Source organism: Epinephelus moara, chromosome 18, assembly GCF_006386435.1.
Source record: "Epinephelus moara isolate mb chromosome 18, YSFRI_EMoa_1.0, whole genome shotgun sequence".
Taxonomy (NCBI): Eukaryota; Metazoa; Chordata; class Actinopteri; order Perciformes; family Serranidae; genus Epinephelus; species Epinephelus moara.
This window is the reverse complement of record NC_065523.1, coordinates 18,471,187-18,488,186: the sequence shown is the minus strand read 5'-3', so window position 1 is coordinate 18,488,186 and position 17,000 is coordinate 18,471,187. Positions and strand designations below refer to the sequence as shown.

The window sequence follows — 17,000 nt, the reverse complement described above, 5'->3', positions numbered from 1 at the left end:
AAGTAAAGTTTCCCCTCACTTGGTCTTACTTTTAACCAGTCTGATCTCACTCCTAGGGCATCAAAATACACTGCTTGGGCCAGATGGGTCCAATAAACATCTGACTTTGACTTTGCAGACTGGTGTTTGAGACCAAACAACAACATTGGTTGCGGCGTTTGTGCTACTCAAAGACGGGTGTGTTTTAGCGTCATCCGCAATCTTTTCCTGACTATAGCCTAACCCCTGACCCCTTTTGTGAGTCGCTACATGTGATTAATATCAACCATGATCTTTTCCTAACCATAACCAATTAGTTTTGTTGCCTAAACATAACCGCTGAGTCCTTCTCACTGCCGACCCAGTCTGCATTAAGATGGGCAAAAGACTGTGCCAGGCGTCATTTTAGTAATGCTCAGGGCTTCTGCCCAACCGGCAAAATCTGACAATGAGGGATGAGATCACTTTATTAAACATTCTTAATCCACACAAGCATACAAACTATGACTGTAGCAAATGCAGAACTTGTGTTGGTAGACTATTTTACAAAGTTAAGAGACTATACAACTTTAAAAAAAAAAAAAAAAAAAAGGAAGTGCTAAGTAGCTGATGGGAAAGATAATGCTAATGGTAACAAAATGCTCACAGTAGGATTTATCTTGAGATTTTGTTTGTCAATAATTTTAGTGTTGAAACAAGCTGAACCATTTTTTGGACCATCCACCCTGTAGCACAAGAGCAACTCCATTGTATTCCTACTGATGCGCCATTATTTATTTAAATAGAATGGAAAGTTTTGCTGCCATGCTGCAGAACTTTGTAGCCAAATTTCTATTCGCAGGATTAGCCCAAGAGCTTAGCTAAAGTCAAGGATTTAACTGAAAGAAAAAAAGGGGATAAACTTACTTAAAAGCATTTGCTCCGATAACCTAGCCTACAACATGCAATGTTCAGGCATCCTTGGGTTTTTCGGCCCATTGAAGTTATAAGACGTTTTGAAGAGTTCATTCCTTGGCATCTTGCTGTGTCCTTATCCTACAATCTCACTCCTGCTAGTCTTTTGCAGCTTGTTTTGTCCAAAATATTATTTTTGACATTACCCTGCATGTTTGTACAGAGCGTTGACAAGCTAAAATCTGAAAATAAAATGTGTTTAAATGCATCATAATCCAGACAAATGCAAGTGGCAGCCGACACAGCGGCTCTTAGCTGGTGCAGTGTGAGGAGAAAATTGGTCATTGTGGGAAGGCTGTGCTGGATCTGACCCTGGCTACACGCAGACGTGCAAGTGTGAAATCCAGTTGAAAGGTAAGCAGCTGATGAAGCTACATAACAAAGGCAATATCATCTCTCCCCCTCTCTCTAAAATGTCTTTTCATCCATCTTTCTCCCGCTTTCTTTGCATTCGTCTCCTCGTTTCCTGGGCTGTTTCACAACTTCATACAGCAGATAGATGTAAGTTTTAATAAAATATGACGCTGTGATGCAGTTCGTTGAAAAGCCTTTGGGGCTGAAATGTGTAATGTCTAAGAAACTGATGTGATTTGACACAACATTGCTAATTTATGTTCTTCTGTTTTTGCTGCTGCTTAATGTGTACGGAGCAATTAGGTGCACATCACTCATGCCTGTTGGGTCTGTTACCATAGCTACAATACGATTGTGCAGACAATCATCTGGTCCTTGTTTCCTCCAATAGGGTCGCACGGCTGAAGCTGCAATATAAAGTAAAGATGCTCATCTTTCAGCAACACACTAGTAAGAATCAGAAATAGGTTCATGAGTAAGAGAAAGTATTGCAGAGTGGCAGGCAGGGGACTGCGCCCAGTCATGGCGGACCACAGAAACAAGATCCGACGAGCCACACAGCAGGAGAGGAAGGTGAGAGCATCTACCATTTTGAAATTCAACTCCTCTTATTGTTCATTGAAAGAGTTTGGCGGAACAAAACAGTGACAGTAAACAAGATACGCCTTTGCATCCAGGCTTTGAATGCAAAAAGGGACCAGGAGGAACAAAAAGGAAGTGTCACTTTAAATGAAATGCATCAGTTGGATGACTGCAGACAGACAGTCTGCTTACACTTATAAATGTAGTCTGAGGCTGCTCAGGTCACATTTAGTTTCAGTTGGTGAGATCAAAGAATTACAGCCGAGCTTTGCTTTTAAAGGGTGCTCTCATTTTTACGTTACATGTGATGGATAAGGTGGAGATGGAAAAAAAATGTCAAAACCCTTAGACTCTGTCGTAAATGAATACACAAATTTTAAAGTAGTTATACAGATGTGGCCTCAATCAAAGAGAGCTCCAAATCCCATCAATCAGAACATCTGAGGAAAAGATGCGTTCAGGGACAATCATGGAGGAGCTTTGAGGCCAGGCTTGTTGAAATCAAAGGCCTGAGAGCTGAAATAATTTTTTGCAGGCTATCTGTATCCTTCTGAGAAAAAATAAATGTGGTCAGTTAATCTGCGGCTTGGAAAAGGACAACAGCCAATGCAGCATGTTCATGCTGCCCCCCTACTGGGCGGCCCATGAGCCTGTCGATATGGTGGTTTGATGTTGGATGGAAAATAAGAACCCCCCACAACAAACAGAGAGGGCTGGAACAGAGAGACTGGAACAGAGAAAGAGAGGGTAGAAAGGGAAGAACCATCGACAGATGGACTCTGTTGTGATTAAAGATGGCGGCAGCCTTTACTGCAGACTACGAAGGACTATACTCGATCCATAGAAAAGCGGTGGGAGTAGTCTGCGATTCAACACAACAAAACCAGGAACCACACAGTAAGGTAAACCAGCAGGTATGATGTCTGCTTTTGAATCTCTGAGGATGAAAACTACGTTTAGCAGTAACTTTCCATTGTGTTGTTTATCGTTCTCTTATGTCTGTTATCGTTTTTCATGTCAGTGCCATACTGGTTTTGTTCTGTCCTCCCTCTCATCAAAACCGAAGCACATCATTTGATTTGACCAGTGAATGTGCATCCCATGACCACACTACTGAAGACCCCGATAGACTGAACGCTTCGATTAATTTGAATTTTTTTTCAAGCCAGCAGATGTCTGACAGTGTACTTTCGCCATTTGGTACATGGTTACGGATGTATGTCTTTGGTCTTATATCACCATAGGAAATATGGGCCTTTTAATAAGATTGTTCCCTTCTTGTGGGAATGTGCTGCTGTGTGAGCTATAATATCCAGCAAAATAAACTCAAGTCTGAAAATTGCTCAATCCTCTGTGCCTAATCCACTCCAAGGCTTGTTAGTCATGATATATTCAGCCAGGACAAAGGACATCAGCAGGACTCCAGAATACATTTTCTGACAGTCTTTTGATATTACTCTCTCATTTCAGAACTTGAAACAGATACTGAATAACTTTAATATGCCGGATACATTTTTATTAAAGTTATCTGTAATAACTTGGTTAATCATATCAACGGTTCCAAGTGTCTTTATTTAGTCTGTGTGTATTGTATAGGTTTTGTTTAGAGGGCTTTGAAAGATACCTTGTCTTGTTTGTTGTTCCTTTTGTCCCCCTTACCTTTTATTGAATTCTTTGAAGAATTTGGAAAATAGAAATCTTTATTGTGTGCACACAGAATGGGAGCATTCATTTACACGTCTTAATGGGCTTTTGTTCATCAGAGGGTCTTCAGCAGAGATAAGCCTATTTCAGCCAAGGCCTACTAGGGAGTCTAAATCCACACTGACAGGTGGAACAAAAGACGAGTGAAAGGACTGAATTGGGAAACATGAAGTTGTCCTCTAGTAACACTTAACTGCAGCAGGATGTTTGAGAATTCAAAAAATATTTTAAAGCATCAGTTTAATCCCTAAAAAGAAACTGAAATTATTCACACAGCCATGATTATTATAACTTTTTGGACAAGCTACAGAATTAGCATTTTTCTTTTAGCAGAAATAAATATCACTGATCAGTGAACATATAAAGAATTAGCAAATAACTCTCAATAACTCCTACTGAACTGCAATTCTCCTACAGTTCTGACACAAAATGCTACTTTTACATAAACTGAGCCTGATTTCATAAATCAGCGGGTCTGGTTCATACAGTCACACCTCAGAGCTGAACACAGAGACGTCTTCTATTGTTCTTGTGTCTGCCGAGCAGCTCCACTGGGCCACTTGCTTAAGGGCTTCTTGTTTGTAGTTGCTGAGGAATGGAAGAGTATTTTTCATTCACCCTCAGCACCCGGCCGTTTCTGGCTGTTCGAGGGATTCAATTTACAGACCTTCTGGTCACGTGACCTCTGTGTTGCTGAAATCTTTCATTACTATAGTTTACTGTAAAAATGTTTGTGAAGGTAGTTTTAGAATAGGATGCCAATAGATATCAGAATGCATTATCATTTGATATGGTGACGGGTAAAATTATGAAAATTGTGAGAGGTTGGATCCATTATGTTTTTCTGTAGTTTTTGTAGAGCAAATAAAGCTTTAAAGGATGGATTATCAGCCCAGTCGACAGAATTAAATGATAGCATTGTACATTTCTGCAAACCATGGATATGCTACATTCGTATCATATCAACATTTCTAAACTGACATAAATTAAATTACATATACTGTATATGACCTGAGTTTAGTTTTTTTCGTAGAGGAAGTAGGGGATGGTTGATGGCGTTACACCTAGGCCAGACAGCAGCCAAGCCAAGCAGCAGAGAGCAACATATATATTTATATTTATATATATATATATATATATATATATATATGTATATATGTATATATGTATACACACAACATGTTGGGACATTTCCAGCCTGTTTGTTGCACCATAACCAGGTATCTTTTCTACTCTTTTCCTAACCCTAACCAATGTTTTTTTTGTGCCTAAACCTAACCACACATTGACCACATTGAAAATAAAGTTTCAACATATCTGCTACATATGAAATGTACAAATGTAACTTATCTGTCTGTGGTTTGCAGAAACGCACAATGCTAACATGTATTCTGGCAACTGCGTTGGGATTATTGCACTGTCAAAGCTGTTATTGTCTGTGTAAGTCTGGATCAGGATCCAAAATATAATTGGTTTCACATGGCCAGGGACTGGTATGAGCAGCATTTCCTCCATGGTTAATGATGAAAAAAGCCCAAATGCCCAGAAAGTTATCTGTAGAAATAGACAAAAAAGTAAACTGTGTTGGTCAGTTTGGTTCAGTTTTGACACAAAACAAAGAAGTGGCTGCAGTTTGTAAATAGAAGTCCATTAGATGCCCAGGAGGCCACAGAAAAAAGCATTATAATAGATAAAAGATGACATATGAGTGGGTATGGAATACTTTGAAATGGAATTACACACAACCCCATGCATATAGATATTTTCCTCCTTTACATGAGTATATCATTAGTGATGTAACCTTGAATCTTTGAGTGTGAGAAGCCAATCAGTATCAGACACTGCTTTTAACTGGTTATCACAGCTTCATCCGTTTTAAGGCTGTGTTTATAGTTTGTGTTGTGGTTTTCATGTCCTTCCTCTTTTGATTAACTGAGAAACTGTAGCCACTGGTGAGGGGCCAGTGTCAAGGCGCTTTGTGGCTCACACCAGCCGCCTGCTCATTCATGTGTTCCTTCCTCTTATTTCTCCTAATCAGAACTGCCGTCCATTTGATCATGCCAGGTTCTGACCACCATTTTGGTGTTTAAAAAAACAAGAGGGTGCTGTGTAAACATGAACTTCCTCCTGCTCTTTAATAAGCTATATCACATTAAAGGCTCTTTTTGCTATGTAAAGATATAGTAGAGAAATAACGTCCTGAGAAGAGAGTGAAGTCACGCTCCCTCTGTACTGTGTGTGTTGTAATCTGAGCTTTTCTGTTCTATGTTTTGGTAGCTGGGCCACTACCAACATGTGCGTGTTAGTTCATGTGCGTCTCTTTCTTCATGTCCCACTGACTAGCTCATCACCAACGCTCTACACTGCCGTCCCACAGTGGCGCGACGGCAACATTGTGAAAGCATTAACTCCCACCCCAAGTTAACACTGTAAGCTCTGTCGGCACTGTTACCATTGTTAGCGCTGTAAGCACTGTCAGCGGTGTATCCGCCGTCTGAGCCGACATGTGAGTCTCTTCCTTCATGTCCCACTGGCAAGCTGATCACCAACACTCTGCACTGCCGTCCCAAGGTGGCTGGACAGCCGCATTGTGAAAGCATTAACTCCCACCCCAAGTTAACACTGTAAGCTCTGTCAGCACCATTATCATTGTTAGTGCTATTAGCACCGTTAGTGGCTTATCCACCATCTGAGCTGACATGTGAGTCTCTTCCTTCATGTCCAACTGGCAAGATAATCACCAACACAGCATTAACTCCCACCCCAAGTTAACACTGTAAGCTCTGTCAGCGCTGTTACCATTGTTAGTGCTGTTAGCACAGTTAGCGGCTTATCCACCGTCTGAGCTGACATGTGAGTCTCTTCCTTCATGTCCCACTGGCAAGCTTATCACCAACACAGCATTAACTCCCACCCCCAAGTTAACACTGTAAGCTCTGTCAGCACTGTTGCCATTGTTAGTGCTGTTAGCACCGTTAGCGGCTCAGCCACCGAATGCAGGCAATGCAACCCTAGACTGCGAGTGTCGTATATAGCACCTTTAAGTTTGGCAAAGGCATGACCCACCCTACTCTCTCTCTCAGATGGGCTAGTACTTGTTGTCTTCATTGGTTGCGTTAATTAGGTCTAGGCAAGAGCAGTGGCATTGGTAAGAATTAGGGTAAGACTCTCAGGGTAAGCCAATCAGAGGCAGAGTAAGGCAAAGTAGGGTGGGTCAAAAATATTCATGATGCGTCCAATCTCAAAGCTCTAAACTGTGAACAGTGGGACTTCATGTATTATTTGTCCCCAGATGTTACATTCAGAGCAGTGGTATTAGGCAGTATATTTTATCTCCATCGGTATGCCCTCTTTGTTGTTAAACAGAAAATTTACTCTCATGCAATTAAATCATCCTGGATGTTGTTCCAGGTTTGATTCCGTCTAGATTTGTGTGTGTTTTTAACAGCAACAGTGTCACATGCTATCGTAAAAGAGTAAATCATTATTTTCAGAAAGCTCCTGTTGGGAAAACTCTGTCTCAGTAGAGTTCAGTCAGTTTATGGCATCAAAGGTAAACTATAAAGCAGACTTGTTAGGAAATTAGAGTAGAAGAGTATATACTGTGTAAATCAATATTGGTAAGAAATGTCTTTAACATTGCAGAAATAAAATCATACAATAGTTACAACATACATATTCTTTCCTTTTCCTGTATATATAGTTGACTTAACAAATATTCTTCTTCTTCTTCTTCTTCTTCTTCTTCTTCTTCTTCTTCTTCTTCTTCAGAAACAAATGGATGGCAAAGACAAACTACTATGGCGACATTCTGCTTTGGCCGGGCCTTCTCGTGTCGTGGTGATGAGAGAGATGTTCCCATTACTGCAGCCCGATGTGTTTAACAATGGTGCAATGGAATCCTCAGTGAATGGATGTACTGCTGGAGGATGTGTGAAGAAGACGATCGAACTCAAGGTAAAACATGTTGATTTGCATGTAAATCAGCATTTCTCTTTAGTCTTCATGTCATATGTTTTGGAGGGGCCAGCACGTCTTCAATCTGACTTTCTGAAACATTGTTGAGGTTTTTGAGTGGAAGAAATCCTTTGACATGGACACATTGAACTGCTGTTGAAAATGACAGTAATCATTGAAATACAGAAGATGGTTGGAGAAAATAATTGATCCTATAAAATATGAGAGTATCAGGATGTTTAAATTGTTGCCACCCAAAATCAATTTTGCCTCGAGGAAGCTGCAGTGTGTTGGGTCTTATTCATGGTTTATCTTGCTGGCAGACATATTGTACACACTGCGTACACTGCACACTTTAACAGGTTTCTAGGTTTGAGCAGGCAATTCAGGTGATACGATGAGACAGGCGGTGAAATATACAGTCCTGCTCTTTCTTGTGCTCCCAAATGGTTTGACGTAATTACATAATCAAATGTGTTTATGTTTTTATGGTGTGTCCCATCTGCCTTTCATCTTAGACTCAGTAAAACCGTGTGACAAAATGATTGCCGTGAATGAGAGCTCTGAAACTGTCAACAGCCTTTATTGCTGCGTTTAGTCTATCCCTTTAGTCTTTGTACTGTGAAGTCAGAAAGTAATGACATGATCAAGTGTTTCTAACGGTGCTGCTAAAGTGCGGTCAGAGAGGAACATTGTTGCATTGGATGTCTGTTTTAAAGCTTCAGCACCAGTTCTTACAACATATAAAGGCCCATATTTGTAGTTCTGCTCACCAGCTGTGTGACGTACTCTCAGCCAGAACAGTCAAAATAAAGATTTAAATTTCATCTAATGGTGCAAAGTGGCATGTTGCCGGGTGTTTATAACACTGCAGTGTTTATACAGAAGTTGTACATCAGTGCTTAGTTTGGTTTTCATTATAGATGCATTAAACACACCAGAAATTAACAAATGCATCTTCAAGGCTGCTGCAAAACTTTGGGCAACATTAGTAGCTAGGATCATTCAAACAGAGGAAGGTTGCAAGCTATTGAAAATGATTGTTAAGTTCTTCCCAACTGTTTGTGTTGAGTGGTCACATCACTGTAATTTTTCTATATTGGACAGCAGACTTGAATTTCCCTGTTTGAATATTGTTGAAAGCACGCAAATGTTGTAAATCACAGTGTCACTGTGCATGTGGTGACAGAGACAGGGAGTTACATTTGTGGCTAGTTGTCCATTATGTGCTGAAGTAAGATATAACTCATAAGCACAGCTATCATGGTGTTTCAGTAAGTTTACGGCTGGTATTTATGACTTGGTCAGCTGTTCTGGGACTTCCTGGTAGTAAAATTCATGACAAAGGCTGTGTGAATGCACCACCTAACAGGAAAGGTGAAACATGTGCTATGGTAAGCTAATTCAACTGTAACCCAATCAGTGAAGTCATCTTGTGCAGTCTCCGGTTGGAATGAAAATCTGCAAACACACACTTTCCACTTTAAAACCACATTGCATTTGCAACACTCAAATAGCAATTATGTGTCTTATATATCTTATGGGGCCCCAAACATTGCACTGTGAGCCATGATAGATAGGACCTTTAAAGGGGCACTTAACTGGTTTTATGCATTAAAGGGACAGTTAACACCAAATCAATAATACACATTTTCCCTCTTACCTGTTGTGCTATTTATTGATCTAAAGTGTTTTGGTGTGAGATGCTAAGTCTTGGAGATATAACCCAGTCTCACTCCGAAATCATCGAAATCCAGCACTTGGGCAGTGACTTTCGGCATCAGACACTGACGAACAAAGTCATCCTTTGATACACGGTTGGTCGTTGTTATAGTTTAACAACGATTGGCAACGTCAGGGAGAAACACAGCAGGACAAGAATGAAAGTTAAGGTGGCTAAAATCCAAGTGGGGTGGGAAGGAGGGGTGATGGATGGGTCCTCATTTTCATCCAGGAGAGTGTTCCCATACTGTAAGATTATAAAGCCAAACGCTGTTCTTTTTTCCTAAACCCAACAATGTGTTTTAGTTGTTGAAGGAAAAAAATATATATATTGGCGGAGTTGTACAGACGATGTGTGTTTATTTTGAAAGAGACTGTATGTAAAGGTAAATTTCCTGTGAAAACTTAAGTGTATTTTGAAAGAAGACAGTGCATGTAACAGGCAGAACTTGACAAGCCGTCCTAGAAAATCAAAAACCAACGCACCCAGGGTACCTCGCACGTTGTATCTAGACATGGAAAATCCATGACCAAACGTCAATATGTGACCAGGTCAGAGTAAGATGTGGTGCAGTATCAAACTATTAGAATATAATTGTTGTCACATGCACAATCCTCTTGCCCATTAGTAGATGCACACTTCCTTCTGCGCAGTGACACAGATAGCGGGTGTAGTTCAGTAGAAAGAAAATAGTCCCTACATGAAACTGCTCAGAAAAAGGTCTGTGGATTACCTTTAGTAACCAGGTCATGATTTCCGGAAAGAGACATTTCTGTTGAGTTTTTCAAATGTGTTATTTTGGGGCTTTAAGCACCACACACTGAGTGCCATCTAGTTCCATTATATCGGAGAGAAGGCAGACATCTCTACAGCCGATATCTCTAACACTCAGCAACTCACACCAAAACACTCTAGAATCTAGATTAATAAATAACACCACAGGTAAGAGGAAAAATATGTATTTTTGACCTGGGGTGAACTGTCCCTTTAAGTGTCAACCTGTCACAATGAGTACTATCTAGCCTGTAACAAGTTTTTCTGTGTTTTCTGTGGCTGTGCAGGAAGCCACTGATGATATCATGTGTTTATCTAAAGAAAGGAGCAATTGAGTTGCATCATGGGAAAAGTGGGACCCAGCATTTTTGGAGCTTGACCATACTAGGGATTTAAAAATCAGGACAACTCTGCCTCTGCTGCATCAACAGTGTCCTGCATGTCCACCAAGTGTATGGAAATGGAATTTTAAATCGCTACAGTAGGCCACACCTTTATTTGATGTGGGCTGTAGATCTGACATGATCAATATTGTAATTTGCATTAGCACAAACATCTTCATTTAAATACAGCATACCAGGGATGTCAAACACACAAGAACCGGGCTGCCAGAGGGTCCACACCTCATATTGGTGCACTTGCGAAGGTGGTGAGGTGTCAGGTTTAAGCAGTGAGTAGATACTTAGTGTAAAATGCTGCCACCCTGACCAGAATACAGCTCTCTGAGATAACAATGAATACTTAGTGTGCTCACTTTAAAGATACTGAACAATGTGCAAAATATTATTAACCAGCAGCTTCAGTACAAAAGAATCTGTATCAGACTTCAGACTTAGATGAACGTTTTCAGAATAAATTCCTTTACACTAAAAAAAAGGGAAAAATCTGAAGGGGTCGTTATTTATAGGTTATTATGCAATGGTTTCACTGGAGATCAAACTGGGTTGTATGTGGCCCCTGAACTAAAATGAGTTTGACACCCCTGATATAAATATAGGCACAAGAATGCCTATACTTATACTTCCTTGTGATCCATATTTAATGCTTACTATGGTGCTGAGATTAATATGTTGAAAGCATTGATTTCCTCCCTCAGTAGAGGTTTGAATCAGTTTAATACAAAAAGATCAGCCAGTATGCCATAGTCTTTTATATTTTTGATTCAAATGTTTTTTCATGTTGAGCCATATTTCAGTGGATTTTGAGCCAAAATGCAATAAAGGGAATGCTACAACCTCATTTTTTAATATATTTATTTTAATTCTTGAGGGAATAAACTCCTTTACACTAAAAAAAGGGAAAAATCGAAGGGGTCGTTATTTATAGGTTATTGTGTAATGGTTTTACTGGTCAGGCCCACTGGATGTGGCCCCTGGACTAAAATGAGTTTGACACCCCTGATATAAACAATATACTTATATGTAATGTTTACTACGGTACTGGGATTTATATGTTGAAAGCATTGATTTCCTCCCTCAATAGAGGTTTGAATTAGGTTAATACAAAAAGATCCACAGTCTTTTATATTTTTGATTCAAATGTTTTTCATGTTGAGCCATATTTCAGTGGATTTTGAGCCAAAATGCAACACAACCTCATTTTTAATATATTTATTTCAATCCTTGAGAGAGAGGGAGACAAAAAAAAATGAGTGTACCACATGTAGCCAAACTAAACACTGGTAATGTGTGTAGTGAACGGGCGAGGCGCTGTGCATCATCTGCCGTGCAGCCTGAGCTCCGCACAGACAGTGAGAGACAGTCATGGAGAGGAGGAGAGCGGACTGTTTTCTTTGTTATTTTTAAAGTCTTGCAATTCGCAACTATGACACTGTTGGCGGTGACTGGTGCCGGTCCAAACGCCCGATGCACTCGAAAGCAGCAAGAAGATTTTCACCGGTTAAGTATATGTCACTTTTTTCTCCCCTCACAGCTCAGAGATTGGGATTGCGGTAGTCGGGGAGAGATATGTGCCATCGCTTTGCTGCTTGTAAATCTATTCGGAAATTGGTGTGGGATTCCCTCTGTGTCCTCTGACGGTAGGGGGAATGTTTGCGGTCGGCCTGTTGTTCGTTTAGTTTAGCAGCTGTTAGCGGAGACAGGGCGGATATTAATAGGTGAATAGTGTGACAAAGTTGTGCACTTGTCGGTCGGCTGCTGAAAGGCCTGGCTATGTGAGTGTGTGTATATGTGTGTGTGTGTGTACGGAGTTTGTTTCTGGCTCCCCTCCCCCACTCGCCGCTGCTGTTCTGCTCATTCTGGAGAGGCCAAGACATGAATGTGATGAGAGGCTCACTTCAAAAGGAACAAGCGGATACAGTTTGAGAGGAAAAAGAGGGGACATTTCCTGAACGCGGCTGAAATCACGCCTTTTTACATATCCCTGTGCAGCCGCACACCTGTGACCGCAGAACCGCTAATTTCAATATCAATGCGCTGAGCGAACATCTCTCGTGCCGATGCATCAGCGCACACAGGTAGCAACATGACTGCTAGTTTAACACATCACCTCCTTAGCATTGATACACCATCAATGAAATGTGCTTGTATTCAAATATTTTTCCTCTGGTTATCATTTGAGTCCAGCACACCTGGCCTTGTGCACAGTGCACGTGCTGCTCACACTTCAGGATTGTGCAGGGAGAAAAGCACTGTTGCCAGTTTTGTCTTTGCTGTCTTTGTTCAATCAGGGAAAATGATTTGTATCTGTATTGGAAAAGACAGAGAGTGGGTGTGCCCTAAAGGGAACATGATGGCAACCATTAAAAAAAATATATTTCTTTTGAAATCACAGCCCAGCTGTCAGCCGCTTCTGAAAATTCTAAATCTACTTTTCTTCAAGATATATTTTTAATCCCAAAACCATTAACAACTGCACGGGGCTCTGAAGAGGATTTTGATTGGTCAGAGACATTAGCGGTCACCATGATTTCATCCTGGCCTCATCTGTCAGGAAATATCGGCTGCTGCATGGATGTGTGCATTTAAACAGTCAGAGGAAATTGGATATTTTTTCCTACGCTGTGGCTGCACTGGGGAATCGGCACTAAAATGGTTTCTGGAACTGTATCTGGGAAGCTTAACCATGAGCTGTATGTTCTGCACTACTGTGTCTTTGCTCAGCAAGAAAGCTCAGGGACAATGCTTTAGGAGCAGGACATGTCCTTGAACGAGACATTCAATCCCTAGAATCGTTCTCTCTGCAGCTGATCCTGCATTATGATAGCAGGGGCATGAAATGAGAGAATATGATACATGGATCAATAAAGTATCATATAGTAGAGAGACTGCTTCACTACTGAGTTCATACTGTAAGCCTTAAGTGAATATATCATTGTGGTGATACACTCATACTAATTTGGATGTAACTGGAGTAGCAGTGTAAAGTAATGATATGCTTATGCATATAAATCAGAGGATATTATTACTGCAAACTACATTAACACTACACCATATTCATACCAGTGCCTCCAGGGCCAGACAGCTCTGAAGCCATGACTCTTGGCTTGGATTACCACAACACTCCCACATAACTCTGACTGTGACTCAGTAGGCACAATTATAGACTATCAAAACCACATTATAGACTATCAAAACCACATGATAAGCCAATGACTCCAGATTCTGCTTAGGTTTGCAGATGTTATGCAGAATATGCGGTCACAGATCAGGAGCGTGAAATTCTTTTTCAGTGTGTACATGTATTATTGCTTTTAAAGTTGATTTCATCACCGATTTCTATTGTTATTCTTGTTATTCGATAATTCAAATGTAAGTTGACTGTATGGTAGTTGCCAAAGATTGTTTCAGTGTATTCAAGCTGCATTCAAAGGTAAACCAGTAGCTGTTCTCTAGTTTTAGAGCATTTCAGTCGCTTGCCTCACATTTGAGATCCTCTGGATTTCTGCAGAATTTGCATGAATTTAAATGTTTATGTGGAAACTGGCAACATGATGAGTTTGTCATGAAAATCTGATAAAAATGCAAGAAAGTGCAAAAGTCCCTAAGGAGGTACTAGTCCTCTTCTCATCAGGCGTATGGCGATTATGGCACATGTCAACCTTTTCTCTGATACTGTAAATCAATTCTTGTAATTAATGCATTTCTTCAGTTTGATTTTAGCTTTTAATCTGAGTATAAGTATTAAACTATCTTCCTATAGTAGTGCCCTGTCAAGGTAGCGCTACTCCACCTTTCAATGATGTGATAAAGCTGCGTCTCATTCTATATTTTTCCTCCTTGCAGGAGTTTTTTTGCAGTGGCATAAGTAGAGGTCTGGATCTAATAGTTGTGCAGTGTGGGCTCTACGGGGACGTGGTTTATGGATGCTGGGACTATGAGCATAAGCGACAAAAGGGACTACTTAGCAGACCTGGGCAGCAGCTTCACTGAGGATGCTCCTAGACCTCCAGTTCCAGGGGAAGAAGGCGAGCTGGTTTGCAGTGATGGACGCCAGTACGGCAGCCTTGGCTTCTCTGCGAAGAACGAGAGCCTCAAATGCGAGGCGTCCGTGGCGACGCCCAGGCGACCTGACTTGGACCTGGGCTACGAGCCGGAGGGAAGCGCTTCCCCTACGCCGCCTTACTTAAAGTGGGCCGAATCTCTTCACTCTCTCTTGGATGACCAAGATGGCATCCATCTGTTTAGGACGTTCCTCAAGCAGGAGGAGTGTGCGGATATGTTGGACTTCTGGTTTGCATGCAGTGGCTTCCGCAAACTCGAAGCTAATGAGGGTAACGAGGAGAAGAAGGTCAAACTGGCGAAAGCCATCTATAAGAAATACATCCTGGACAACAATGGGATTGTTTCCCGACAGATTAAACCAGCCACTAAGTCCTTCATCAAAGACTGCGTCATGAAGCTTCACATTGATCCTGCAATGTTCGACCAGGCTCAGACTGAGATACAGACGATGATGGAGGAAAACACATATCCCTTATTTCTTAAATCTGACATATATTTGGAATATACGCGGACAGGAGGAGAGAGTCCCAAGCTGTACAGCGATCAGAGCTCTGTTTCTGGGAATGGAAAAGGGCTATCGGGTTATTTACCGACTCTAAACGAAGATGAGGAGTGGAGATGTGACCAGGAGCCAGAGGAGCAACCCGAGTGTGACCCCGCGCCGAGCAACCGGCTCACTCAGAAGCTCCTAATGGAGACGGCACCACAGCGTGTTGCCAACAGCGCGAGATTCCAGGACAGTCACGAGTACAGGTAAATCCTCCCAGCCATCTAGAAAGCTTCACTTCAGCTCTAACTACACAGCCTTTTCTCTGCAAACTGCTGAATTAGAAATAAACCTGAAACCCCACAATACCATGAACGCTGCTTGAAGTGTGAGATGAAAACAGAGTCTGAGTGTAGCACAGGAGACAGCTGAGATGAGAGGAAGATGGTGTATTTACACCTGTGGTGTTGAGAAAATGTCAAAAGGCTGCAGAAGTTAACTTGTTGTTAGAAGGTTGAAGTAGTGTTCTTGGCTTTTCTTGTGCAGGTACTGGGGGGAATCGTGTTTTCCCATTGGACAGGGAAAGAGTTCAATATGATTTTGTTTGAGGAGCTTTCTGAAATCACTCACTCTGGAAACTGATATCATTGCCTCCCTCTTCCTCTTCTTCCTCAGAATTTTAAGACTGCGTTTATATATTTTTTCCCCCCCATAACAAAACTGATTATGTTTGACTGTTCAATCTAGAGATTCCAAACTTGTTTTATAATGTCGACGAGTCCCAGCCATGGATAGTGATTTGATTTGATAGCTGCTCTGCTGATTCTTCATCCATGAAAATGATATAAACTCAGATGACAATCTTGTCAAACATGCTTTAAATAAAAAAGAAAAGCACTGCAGCAATGAGACAGTGTAGCTGAAAATTGAGTACACCTCTTCTTGATATTGAATGTTTACATTAATTTGCACTATTACACTACTTAAACTCAAAGATGACACGATCCTTAAAGGTGGAAATGTGTATTATTTCAATAACATGAGAATTAGACAAATCTGCAAGGTCATGTTTTGTTTGCTCCAGCAGGTACGTCTGGTCCCTCTCTTATTCAAAAAGATTTTCAGCTGAACAGGCCCTGGTTGGGCCAATCACAACTGTTACTCCAGTATGGGGGCGGGTTTGATACTGTGACCAACAGCTTACAGAGCCTTCGCATAGGGCTGGGCAACATATCGATATTGTATCGATATCGTGATATGAGAGTAGTTGTGGACTTAGATTTTCTATATCATCGTAATTGTTTTTTCTGGTTTTCAAGGCTACATTACAGTAAAGTGATGTAATCGTCTGAGCTTACCACACTGTTTTTAGGCACTATATTCACATAACTGATTATTATTAATCAAAAAATCGCATTGTGTGAATATTTTGTGAAAGCAACACAACATTGATATTGAGTCATTCGGTCAAGAATACCTTGACGTTTGATTTTCTCCACGTCGTCCAGCTCTACTTTGTGCTTAATGTAAAATATGTGATGACGTCAACAACCAAGATGGCCACAGCTGATGTGGAACTTTTGTTAAAGTACTATTTTTAAATTCTGAGGGTCAAACCGGCAGCACTCGTTCATAGACACTTTGATGTCACACTATCACAACTCAGCTTTGCACGTTGCAGTCTGTTTACATTTTTCTATCGCTCAGCGCACCGTCATATGTTGCTCTCCTTGTAGGTCCATTCAGTTGTGTCTAGATGCAGATTTTATCTATGGTCAATCAATGATAACGTGATGCCAGGCTATTATGTCATGCTTTTTGTATGCGAGTCAATACAAAAGTAATGTTTCATTATTCCTGAATTGAAGTAGAACATTCAACTTGGTACCTATGTTCACTTTAACACATAGATCAACCTGTCAATTAAAACAAGTGGAAGTGTAGAAAATTACTGGTGACTTTTTTGCTGCAGTGCAAAGGGTGACTGTGCTGGCCACCTACAGTATGTGTGTGTGCGCAATAG

The 17,000-nt window shown here is 40.9% G+C and overlaps 2 protein-coding genes across 6 annotated transcripts in view; one reads left to right on the top strand and one right to left on the bottom strand.

The window, feature by feature from the left end:
- Positions 1–17,000, bottom strand: part of galr2b (galanin receptor 2b) — a 383,467-nt gene that overhangs the window by 299,433 nt on the left and 67,034 nt on the right. The gene's annotated exons all lie outside the window — the stretch shown is intronic.
- Positions 2,606–17,000, top strand: part of axin1 (axin 1) — a 42,072-nt gene continuing 27,677 nt past the window's right edge. For 3 of the 5 annotated variants that reach the window (XM_050070045.1, XM_050070046.1, XM_050070042.1), the window contains exons 1-2: positions 11,766–11,925; positions 14,272–15,243. In XM_050070045.1, coding sequence (XP_049926002.1) covers positions 14,348–15,243 — 896 coding nt within the window. In that variant the 5' untranslated portion in view covers positions 11,766–11,925; positions 14,272–14,347. Of the gene's footprint in view, positions 2,784–7,344; positions 7,531–11,765; positions 11,926–14,271; positions 15,244–17,000 lie in introns of those variants that run through there. The other 2 variants (XM_050070043.1, XM_050070044.1) reach the window with 2 other exon arrangements.